General features: G+C 44.1%; 1 protein-coding gene across 1 annotated transcript; it reads right to left on the bottom strand.

Annotated features, from left to right (window-relative positions):
- Positions 1-4967: 4967 nt before the first annotated feature.
- DNAJB4 (DnaJ heat shock protein family (Hsp40) member B4) lies at positions 4968-11073 on the bottom strand. The gene is made up of 3 exons (XM_053469188.1): positions 10659-11073; positions 6628-7202; positions 4968-5647 (listed from the first exon to the last, which is right to left on the bottom strand). Exons 1-3 carry the CDS (start codon positions 10867-10869, stop codon positions 5414-5416), a joined length of 1020 nt encoding a protein of 339 aa, XP_053325163.1. The 5' UTR covers positions 10870-11073; the 3' UTR covers positions 4968-5413.
- Between the last annotated feature and the right edge of the window lie 1331 nt (positions 11074-12404).

Raw genomic sequence — 12404 nt, 5'->3', positions numbered from 1 at the left:
TATCAGGCCTGAGTTCTAAACATGTCTGTAAGGATTAGGTCTGTGTTCTAGGTTTATCTAGTAGCAATCAGGTCTGTGTTCTAGGTTTATATAGTAAATATTGCGTTTGAGTTCTAGGTTTATCTAGTAGCGATCAGGTCTGTGTTCTAGGTTTATATAGTAAATATTGCGTTTGAGTTCTAGGTTTATCTAGTAGCGATCAGGTCTGTGTTCTAGGTTTATATAGTAGATATCTGAAGATGGAGAACTACAAGGTTTGAGTTTTAGGCATTAGATCTACATCCTATGTTTACCTGGTAGGTATTGGGTGTGAATTTTAGGTTATCCGGCAGGTTCTAGGTCTGAATATGAACACCTACAAGGTTTGGGTTTTAGGTTTATCTGTTAGGGATTAATTCTACATTCTATGTTTATCTGGTAGGTATTGGGTATGGGTTCCAGCTTTATCTGGTATCGGGTGTGAGTTCTAGGTTTATCTGGTAGGTATTGGGTCTGTGTTCTAGGTTTATCTGGTAGGTATTGGGTCTGCGTTCTAGGTTTATCTGGTAGGTATTGGGTTCCAGGTTTATCTGGTAGGTAGTAGTTCTGAGTTCTATAGTTTATCTGGCAGGTTCCAGACACCTACATTGTTCTGGGGTAGAGAACTTCTAGAATTGATATGTACAGGAGCTCTCTGTATCTCCCGCAGGCCCTTGGTTCTGTGATCAGAGGAACGCGCTCTGGATGTTATCGTCCCTCCGACGTGTAAAAGCAAAAGTGTCCAAAACACAAACCCTTCTTTGTTGTAATTAAACAATTGTATCCTTTCTGGCCGGTATCAGTATAAACAGTAATATAATTACCGGCAGAGACTGGCGAGTTTCCACAGAGCCGGAACAAAGGCCCCGGTGCAGGGTTACAGGTTATACACGACGGAACGTCCGCGTTCCCAGCGAGGAATGAATGAAGCCGGTCCCCTGCAGACGCGGATATTTCTATTCACCTGTTAATACCTTGGCAGGAAACTCTGATTATACAAACGCGCTCATCAAATATTTACTCCGATACACAAAGTCATTCATCCGCTCGCTGCATAAAAACCACAGCGATCTTAAACTGGAAACGCGTTCCTTGATTTGTTACACAACGTATCCCGACCGGCAGAACAAACGGGTTACTGATCAACCGGAAAAGGCCCTTATGTTCCCGACTGATCCCGTCGTATTTATATAAAAAAACAGGAACATTAAATGCGTTTGTTTTATCAACCAACTTGGGGATTTTTTTGTGTAAAAAAATGATCTTCTTTCTCTAGAAGTTTTGAGTTGAGTTAACTATTTCAGAGCCAGGAGGAAATTGTCGGCCAGGGTTGGGGTCTCCACGAAGAATACTAGGGGTATTTCATAGGGCCTTTAATAGGAGACTTACTCACTTATTACATATGCCCCAGCCTCTTTCCCCACAATCATTTACCTTTTTATTTGCCCCTGCCCTGTCTACTAATCTACTAACGCTCTCTGGACGTGGCGCACCTTGGATATGGGTTCTCTCTCTATCTCCGAGGTTCTGACACAATGTGACCGTTTGGGTGCCTGGAGAGACATCCACGTCCTCACAATAATATAACGCATCAGGCTTTGCCAACTTGCAGACAGTCCCCGCTGGTCCGAGGAGCCGCCGCCGCCGTGTCCTGTGCCGTCCGAGGAGCCGCACAGCCTCCTCGCAGTGATACATTTACACGGAAACCTCATCTTGTACGGATTGGGAGAGGTGGGAGCTTTGAGATCTTTTGAGTCTCGGTATCTGTGGGGCGGCAGCCACTGAATGGGCATGCTGCCTGGTTTGTAGGGCACTGTGCATGCGCAGAGTGGGAACTAAGTGGATTGATATAAGATTGTGGCCCCGCGCTGCCTCCCGCATGTGACCACGTTTATTTGTGACAGACTGGTGGCAGTTTTGGCTGTCAGTCATTTTCTCCGCTTAACTCTTTCCAGAGATTCCAGATCCTAATCTCTTTTTAATTGTAGGATTGGCCCTACCTTTATTTGCCCATTAACCCTTCCCCACCTGTTGCTCTTTAACTCCCTCCACATGCCTTTTTTCTGTAATATAGCAGCATTTTTAAAGGATCCGATTAGGCGGCCATTGGCGAATGCCACGTAAAGAGAAAGTAAAACCAGCGTTACCTCGTCTACGAGTTTGTCTTACAAATGAGAACCACCGTAAAGAATAGAGAATTAGTGAAAACAGGAACGTTTTAAGCCTGTTTCCAATCTTTATTATAACGACACAAATGAAATACAGCCTGGGATTCCAAATAAACTAAAACTGGATTTAAAAAGGTAAAAGTCCTTAGCGACGCATTGAAAATTTCAATACATTTTGTTTTTATTTCATTTAAAAAAAGAAGCCTTTTACAAATCTGAGCCTCGCAGGGGCTGCTAGAAACACCCTCCCCCCAGACGGTGCCGTTTAGAGCGGCCCCTTGCTACCCTTATCATATTGAAATGATGATTACTGGTAGAATGGGGCTAAGGCATCGTGAAGGGCCGCATCGCCATGATTTATAAAGAGTTACGGTAAAAAAAAGCTAACCCTTGTGGCAGATGAGATAAGAATTCTTCATCGCCAAGAATCCCTTTTTTCTGTTTGCCTCAATAACCAGAGATGCATCTGTTGTCAGTCAATAAAATAAAAAGAGTTATTTATAATCCCCTACAAATGGGATAAGAGGCAGAAAACAGGTTTTAGGAAAATGCCCACTGAGGGGTCTTGATGTGCCACTGACACGATGAAGGGCTGATTTACTAAGCAGCGGAATGAGGAGAGATTTCACAATCACCCGAATCCCTACAGGGAGAAAAGTAAAACGTTCTATCCTTAGTACATCTTTTCAGAAACTCGCCCCAAATTAACGGTCACCTGAGGATGAACGAAAAGTGGAGTTTGTTGCAAACACAGCACAAAGGAACAGCGTGACCTCCGTGAAAGCGCCTGCCCGGGGATAACGTATTAGCAGCTCGAGCAAAAATTGTGTCCTTAAATGGTGTCGTTGTTTACCTGGTAACCATCCAAAGCTCAGCTCGGTCTGGGGCAGCTGGAGATAAACACTGAAGAGAGGCAGGCGGCTACAACGTGTCCGCAGAGGGCCGGGAAACCTCGCGCAGAAACTAGCCCTAAATACCTGTCCTACAAGAAAGAAAACAGTATAAAAATACTTTACGTTTCATGAGTAGCCAATCAGCAGGTGGCCGAGGGAGGGCAAGTTTTTCTTTGCACTTCCTGGCGTGTCTTTCGAGCAGGAAGTGCCTGCGAGCTTAAGTGCGAAGGATAACATCTTCCCCCATTTTATCTTTTAATTCCTCTGCTTTTTGACTGACATTAAGTTTTTCTTATCCCAGAATTATCTGGAACATTATTTGTCTCCTGAATGGCCAAAAACACCAAGAAGCCACTAAGAATCTGATGTCAGACCTGTCAGTTCGTTTCTTCTTGCCATCCTCCTTACATGCTTTCTCTATAATGCAGCAAGACCAAAACTAAGCAATTTTATATAAAATCCACTCATAGTAACACATTCATAGGAAAACAGTCCATTTATACCTGCAGAGACAATATATTCCCAGAGTATAAACGCACCAGCGAAAAGGCTTCACGCAGACCTGAAATTCTTCTCTTAGGCACTTAGTTCGGTACGAAACACGAAAATGTAGCAGCTGACTTCGGGTACTGATTCATTAATGAAGAGCAGGATATATAGATATATATATATATACACACGCATATAATATTATATATGGGCGGTGGATTATGGATGGTAGATAAGTAGCCTCCCAGCAGAAGTGGTAGAGGGTAATACAGCGAGGGGATTAAACATGCATGGGATAGACATACGGCTCCTGAATCTAAGACGAGAGCAACGACTGATTAAGGGTTGAGTCTTTACAGCAGGAGAAACGGGCGACTGGACGGGGGCCGAATGGGGCCGATCTGCCGGCAGGTTCTGGGTTTCTGTGTTACATTCCTTTGGCTGCACTGACTGGTAAATACAGATTCTTCCGACAAAGCTTCAAGTAACATCCGGGGGTTCAGTTTTCTTACCTGCCGTTGATAGGGACCGGCTTATTACCGGAAACATATAGATGTCTCGCGCCAATGTATTAATCGTATTGCTAGAAAATTGTCCAGAATCTGGTAGTGAGCAAAAAAGTAAATTAGGAGCAAAATCACACCACACAAAAGCAATAATATAGAACATCTGTGCGGAATTCTTCCCTAAAAAGCTGACAGTATTAAGCGCTGCCTCTAAAGAGCAGTAATTCCATCTGTATGCAGTGTTATGGCGCAAGTGCAAATTCTCTGCTCATCTCATCTTGCAATATCTTTATAAATCACCCTGTCGTGTTTGAGGAACCGTCTTAAATGTATTCACGCAATGATCTACTTCTGAAAATCACACACACCAAAAATCACTAATTTGCAGCGAAACCTGACGGCCGTCATAACGAGAGGTGAGCCTTCATACCTGAATCAGCGCTTTAAACTCAGTGCGTTCATTTAATGCAGACGGGTGGCAAAAACAGGTACAGACACACAATATCGTTAATTTGAAATTAAAAGCGAATCGAGGAATAATAATAATCCGACGAGACTCACACCTTGTGCCGAATATTATTAAATCAAATACAGACTGGATCTAAACAGCAGAGACAGAACAAAATAATGATAATAAAATAAAGATATATTTGTATTGTAACCTAGTAGATGCAAAGCGCTTTGGGGATCTCGGAGAGCTTACAGCTGTTGTGTGCGGTAACCGGACGCCACTCTATAAATAGCCCCCAATCGGGATTATTTATTAATGATGTAAATAAGAGGATTTGGGCCATTAATCTTTGAGTGTCGGGAAAAGCACTCATCAGCTGATGTGCGGCATTCTATTCTTATATCTATAACCTAGAAAACAAACCGTAGAAAAAGCAAATCTCCGCACACCTCTATAACGCAGCTGTCGCGATATATTGGGTTTGGGAACAGGAGGTACTTTTCTCACCCTATTTGTTTGGCTGTAACGTGTAACAAATCTTTGTAAAAAAATAGATGTTAAGCTCTTGGGGACAGTAAGGTTTTAAGTACAGTGCAGCGTTCACTGCCAGTACTATGTAACAAAGTGAGCGCTAATGTAGTGTTTCCACCACCAAAAACGGTGGTCTGGCAGCACCCCTAGTGGCCACCAGGTGCAATGGCAGCATTCCTCTAAAAGGATAGCTTGCCAATCATTGGCTTTTGTTCATTTGCGATCCTGCGCGACAGGATTTCCAAGCGCGTACAACGACCGTTATAGTAACACAGCATTCTAGAGTAATAATGTGCACACAGAATCCGACAGCAGTGTTCAAAATGCACCATTTGTCCTTCGCCTCTGGTTGGGGTTCTAGGAAACCGGCAGATGTCGTCTGAGTATTTCCTTGGATGACTGTGGAATGCTGTCCGGAAATAAGACTTCAAATTCTACCAGGAGGTCCCCGCGCTGCTCCGGGTTCTTTGGAAATGGGAGTCCGTACCCTATAATCCTCCTGCGCATGCCGGGTTTAATCACGTCTGCTATGGTCATCGGGATGTTCCTCCCCTCTATGGTTGGCACGTTGATAGAGCATCCACACAAGGCCTGCAAAGCATGGCATTATCACACAGTTTATATGCGCTCTGTAAGGAGCATGCAAATAGCCATACTGAATCTTTAGTCACCATCTGAAGAAGAGACCTCTGAGGTCCAGAAAGCTTATGTTGCTCTACATCTTTTTCTGTGTTGGACCAATAAAAGTTATCAACTGCAAGTAAGGACTATATGTACGTGAGATATAACACGAGCCACCGGGATGCTTAGAAACCGCTGGCAAATTCGGCAGGGGGCATTTCCCTGACTCCCAAGATAAAAGGTGAGGGGTCAAAAATGTAATTAATTATCTTGATAAATGTATTTTCCCACCTAGAAATACAGTATGATTAAGTCAGGATCCTTTATAAGGGGGGAAGTAATGCTGATACCTGGGAGTTCTCGGGGGTCTTACACTGAGTCTCAGGGGCAGATTCTCAGGGTCCCACAGTCTGGAGCTGATTTCTACACTGCTACGATCACATCTGACACTGCCAGGGGGTGCTTTTGCTGCCAGTATGTTATGGCTGATCTCCCTGCTTTGATTCAGGTGATTCAATTAAGTGTATCTTTAAATAATGACAATGCTTCCATAAGGGCCGGTATTAGCGCCATTTGGTTGATACATTCGGTGAGTCGCTAAATAGAATATTCACATTCGGCTATTAAAGGGTGTCTTTAGTCTGAGGGTCAGCTCATTTCTGAGGAATGTGAATTTATTCATAAAAAAATTGTTTTTTTAAAGTTAAAATAAAAATATGGTTCAAAAGCTTTTTGTGGCAGGTTTTCGACAATTTATATTATTTTAAAGATTTATTTCAATGATTGTATCGCCCAGATTATTGGCGGGACAATTTTATTTTAAAAATAAATAAATACACATTAGGGTAAAGCGGTGTTTTCTGGCTCTCTCGCTGCATTATAAACAGACACAGACACCCCTCGGAGGAAGCGCTGGCTAAACGGGTGAATAGATTGGATACACATCATACCTCGCGCAGGCTGATCTCTACCGGACACACAATGTTGGACCCGTCTCTCTTAAAGTGCGCATGAGGCTTGTCTTTAATAACAAAAACGACATCCGCCGGAATAGTTGTTGGTGTCTCGTCCCCCTCCTTGGGGAATGTGATTTTGGTCCCCTCTTTCCATCCCTTCCTTATCTCGATGGTCAGGATTTTGTCCTCCGTCCGGACGCTTCTCCCGTCTGGGTTCAATCTTTTGCGAGAGATCCTCATCCTTTTGGTGCAGCCGTGATAAATCTCCTCCAAGGACACCCTTAGCTCATGGATTATAGGTGGGTCCTGCTTACGCCGGAGCTGGTTGCCCACCTGGTTCTTCTCCCTGGGAAATCCATTCATGCTGAAGCTGGTAAAGGAGCTAAATGGATCCCCGTCCAGCTCCATGTCTTCATCATCTCGACCTCCACCCATCCGTCTTCCAAAGAACATTTCAAACGGGTTGGCTCCACCAAAAAACGCAGCAAACGTGGCGTGAGGGTCTCCGTGGAAACTATAATGGAAGTTTCCGGCAGGTCCATCAGGGGTACCAGATCCTCCTTTAAGTCCTACAGAGAATTGAAAAAAAAATATTGATTGCAGAATGTTTAGGAATTCTGTGGTTTCAGCAATAATGATGGATACATGCGGGTAGGATAGATCAAAAATAAAAATAAAGAACTTTCCTTTCTTTCCTTTGTGCCGGATACACAGCTGCAACCCTTAACAACCCTCTCCGGGTGCTGAATATTACAAAACACAATCCACTTGGGGGGCGCTCGTGTAAACCGGTGTTAAATGATATAAAAAAATAAAAATAAAACTCTAATAGTGTAGAGATTAAAACAAATTTTGGTATTAAGGTGGGTAAAGGGGAGCTGTAGTGTGTGACTGTTGATATGGGAGCTGTTTGGTGTGATACGCAGAGCCGTATTGTTTGAGAGGTGGGTAAACAGGAACTGTAGTTTGGGGGGGTATCAGGAGCTGGAGTGTGTTGGGGTAGGTATAGGGGAGCTGGAGTGGGCACATAGGAACAGTGTGTGTGTGTGTGTGTGTGTGTGTGTGTGTGTGTATGTGTCAGGTAGGTACAGGGAGCTGAGGTTTGTTGGGGAAAGAATTTGGGAGCTGCGGTGTATTGGGGAAGGGAACAGGACAGATGTAGCGTGTGGAAGATACAGGGGAGCTCGGTTTTTTGGGGGGTAGGTACAGGGGAGCTCGGTTTTTTGGGGTAGCTGCAGTGTGTGTGTGGAGGGGGTAGAAACAGAGGAGTAATGGGGGGGATCAAGGGCACTTGCACTGGTGTTATTTCTCACAAATACATTTAACCTTGTGCTTTAAATAGTATCTATGGCAGAACGCTCACACATCTAACACCCCCTGCCCTCCACAAAGCACTCGCTGCCAGATTATCAACTACTGCACTTTGATAAATATCACAGGCCTATCTATCTATCCATCTATCTATCTATCTATCCATCCATCCATCCATCTATCTATCTATCTATCTATCTATCTATCTATCTATCCATCCATCCATCTATCTATCTATCTATCTATCTATCTATCTATCTATCTATTATCTATCTAAAACAAACAGTGGCAGCTATGCATGAAAGGATCCAGCCCGCACTGTCGGCACCTCTGTGTGATTTCATCGCACCGTCAGATGAAATCCAAGCATCAAATTAGAGGCAAAAAGTGTTAAGAGGTTCTACCGCTTTACCGATCTTTGTATTGGGGGCAGTTCTAGAGACCTAGACCTTAAAATGATTTAACAAAGGACAGGAGGGAAGTTTATTTAAAAGGGGGGGAAAACTTACAACAAGAGTCCAGAATCTAACGCTAGAGGGTCAGAGACTGAGATGGAACGGAAGGGAGTTTTACTGAGGGGGCTGTAGACTTTATACTTTACTTAAGGGGGTTATTTAACAGAGGAGGATCTGCCCTTCTCCATAAGGCTTGCAGGACCAGGTACTGTGAACCCAGAGCTCGCAGACAATGCCCGGAAAACAGGAGCCAAAAGCAAACATGTGGGGCAGGAATCCTGACATTTCCTAGAATAAACAGCGGGTGGGTGGCACTGACAGAAGCGCACATTCCTGGCTCATAAAATCACTGCACGGGCCGCCTTTCACAAAGAACCAGTCCTCATATAATAATAACCGTACAGCTGCTCTCCGGGCACTCGATCACTTACACCGTCTCACTTAGGCTTCTATCCCCCTCCCCCAAACATATAATGGGGTGATACTAGCGTACCCCCCAACATTTCAGATGTCCAAAGCAGAACACCTTCATTGGGGGCGGCTAGAGGTGGAACCAAGCTGATCTACCTGCCTTACCTCTTGCGATGAAGTGAAGCAGAATGCCAGGATATGACATCATATCCCTAAGCACAGCTTCAACATGACATAAGAAGGACATGTGGGAGGGAGACCTCCATCAATTTCACAGCTCAGGGAGGGTCAGGGAAGGCCCCAGTGCCTAAAAAACAGGACATAGTTGCTGCTCCACGGGACAGTGCCTGAAAATCGGGACTGTCCTATGGAAAGCGTGACACTTGGAAGATATGTATTAGGTTCCGAAGTTTCTTTCTTGCCTAAAATAAGCCCAACAAGAGCATCTATCATCACGCTGGGCCTGAGGGTAAATACATATCGGGTTTTGTGTTCTGTTTAGACTGTTGCCTGGCTATTTATGGGAAGCGCCACTTATCACAGAGCGGCCGGCTGTGGGTCTACGTCCGGTGGTAGAAATGGAAAAAACTTTCAGCCATGTTTTAAAAATGGCAGAAAATGCAACTTTCGCAGGAACGAAATTGTGATTCTACCCAGAATTCCAGCAGACAGAAAGGCTCCAGGTTTTTGTCACGACGCACGTGACCTTTCAGAAAATAAATGATGAGTGGCTGCATGCATCGTAATGTCAGCGAGCCGATTATTCAAAGCTCCTGCCCTACGACATCAAGGTCCCCGCGAACATTTCCTAAAAAGCAGAAGTGACGCAGGGTTTCCGGGAGTAATCCTATGGGCAGAACATGTCTCAAGTAAAGAAAAAAGTATTCACGTTCGCCAACATTCTACACATTATTGGTTTGTCTCTGTCAATTTGAGTTAAAAGCACCCAATAATGTGCCAACTGCTGGCTCTATATGAATAAATAATAGTCATTCTAAAGCGGAGCTCATAAGCCACAAACACCTCCAACACTCACTGTAGGGGGCACTCACTGTAGGGGGCACTCACTGCAGGGGGCACCCTCTGTGCCAGAGTGACTTTACCCAGGGCAATATAATGCCCGCCAAGCCTCTCTGGTCACCGTATAGGGCCATTCCCGGCCCCCCGAGAGGATTTGCTGTTTGGTGAGAAAGTTTGTATCCCAGTAAATCTGCAAGCGTTCTAGCGAGTGCGTCACCAGAATGACTCTCCCTCTTCAGGCTTATTTGGACATTACGGAAGCTCTTTCTCTTGGCACAAGGTTCCTGCCCGCGATTAGGATTAAAAAACCCTACTGGAATTTGATGATCTCATGTAAATTGTTAAGTTCTTGGGCTGGAAGCCATCGAGAAGCAGGCAGGACTCTGTTCACATAGAGTGTGGAATTGTGCATTATTCCATCTTTCTAGGAATGCAGTACTTCTCGGGTATGGGACATAAGATGTGTTAGTTTGAACACATTGTACCCCGGCGTTAAACGTGTAATATGTAGTACATCACGTATATAGAGCAATCGGTGGCTATACAGAGATAATATAATATCTTGGAGGGACTCATTGGGCACACAGATTTTAGTACATACAGGGGGTACAGATCCTGACCTCATCGTTTTTTATTACATCACTGGATCCCCTCCCTGATGTCAGAAAACAGATAATTTCACAATAAACTGATCACAATACAAGCTTAACCTCTTCAGTGCCAAGGTGTGGTTACCCAAAACAAGCCCCCAGGATGTGACACTCAAAGGGTTAAGCACCGGTGGTGCAGAAGACACCGGACACAGAGTGGCCATGACAGGGTACATACCCTCCTCCCCAAACTGGTCATAGATGTCCCTCTTTTTGGGGTCACTCAACACCTCATAGGCTTCTGCAATCTCCTTGAACTTCTCCTCAGCATGCGCTGACTTATTCTTGTCTGGGTGCCATTTCAGCGCCTGTTTTCGGTAAGCCTTCTTAATGTCTTCTTCCGAAGCTCCCTTCTCGATGCCCAAAATGGAATAGTAATCTTTCCCCATCTGCCCTGCCAGAGAAAGTGGATCTGATTAGGAATTGATCAGTAAATAATAAGACGAGGTGAGCGAGTGTGCTCTATGTGAGGGTGAGAGAGGGAGTGGGGCAGCAGGCTGGGCTCAGCTGAGTGTCAGTCACCGAGTCCGCTCCCTTCTGCTCATATATAGAGAATCGAGCTCTCCAGCCTCCCGTCTCCGCTGCCTGCACCCTTCGCCAGCTCTTTCTAGAAGTTTTTTTCCTCCGTCTCTTTTTTTTTTTTTTTTTAAACAAGCCAAAGCTTTATTCCAGAGGAAACAGCAGCCTCCTGCGCTATTAACGGGAAAACATCAGAGCAACAAGGCACGGCGCACAAAATCACACTCAGATCACAGCTGTTTGTAACATTTAACCCCTTAAGGACACAGCTGTTTGTTATTTTTTGGATCCTTTGTGGCAATGGCATTTTTTGGGTGATGCAGGCTAGCTGCTATTTTCTCCTGTCTCTCATTTAGTGTACCCACACAAATTATTTCTGGGCAAGAAAGGCTTTGGAGCCTCTGCTTGCTGATCACAGTTTGATTAGCGCGGGGGAGATCGGAGCGAAGAGAAAAACATAAGATGTACGAGAGATCCCTAAAGGATCCATATTTCACTCATAACAGTGCAAATAAATAAGCATTACATCCAATTGCCCTAGCACTACATGTAAAAATGATAAAGCCCCCTTCACTACCCCAAACCCCTAAAGCCAGAAGTATTAAAATGACTATCCTATAGGGTACTATGTAAGGGTTGGACGTGGTCATTTAGGACAGAAATAATGTGAATATGGGAACATGCTCGATCTTCAGTGGCACCTACAAGAAACTTATTTAAAAAAATGTTAGTATAGGTTTTTTTTTTACATACTAGCACTTTTCATTATTTTTTGCATGCTTCAATGGTTTCAAATAAGCCCTATTGTTTTCTGGGGAAAAAATTTGTAAAATTTGTGTGCGTTTGTCAAACACAGAAAGGGGGAATCTTAACCCACATATGGTAAAAATGGCAGGAAACATATGATTCTTATGGCACCAATAAGCCTTGGTAAGGAAGAGGTTAATTAACCCTTTGTGTGCAATAAACAGTTAATTTTGCCAGGGGAAGCAGACGTGTCACGCTACACCAAGTGATACAAAGTATTCCTATGTAACAGTTTACTACTTGGAAACAATTTACCACGGGTAACATTTAACCACCTAGTAATGATTCGCTACTCGGTAACACTATACTACCCAGCAACGATTTATTACTCAGTAACGCTCGGGCAGCTCGGGCTACAAGGTATCGCTCTACTGCCTGGCAATGCCCTGCTACAAGGTAACGCTAACAATTAACAGCCTGACGTCTCAAATATACTAAATATCTAACCTTCTCCCCAATGTAGACTTTGAAAGCAAATTATAATAAAAAGCTCCATGGTAAAAACGAGTGACCTGGAATATATAAAATATGAAGCCCCGACGCTCCGCTACAGTAACAGGAAAAGCAAAGCAGAAGAAATACTCTGCAGAGCGTCTCT

Source organism: Spea bombifrons, chromosome 6 (genome assembly GCF_027358695.1).
Source record: "Spea bombifrons isolate aSpeBom1 chromosome 6, aSpeBom1.2.pri, whole genome shotgun sequence".
Taxonomy (NCBI): Eukaryota; Metazoa; Chordata; class Amphibia; order Anura; family Pelobatidae; genus Spea; species Spea bombifrons.
This window is presented reverse-complemented; position numbering and strand designations above follow the sequence as displayed.

Bases quoted from the DNA above. Each gene is read 5' to 3' on its own strand.
- DNAJB4 (XM_053469188.1), bottom strand. From the start codon at position 10,869: ATGGGGAAAGATTACTATTCCATTTTGGGCATCGAGAAGGGAGCTTCG. The intron at 7,203-10,658 runs GTATGTACCCTG...AATTCTCTGTAG, and splicing joins TGACCAGTTTGGGGAGGAGG to GACTTAAAGGAGGATCTGGT. The intron at 5,648-6,627 runs GTATGATGTGTA...CATGCTTTGCAG, and splicing joins TAGAGATCAGCCTGCGCGAG to GCCTTGTGTGGATGCTCTAT.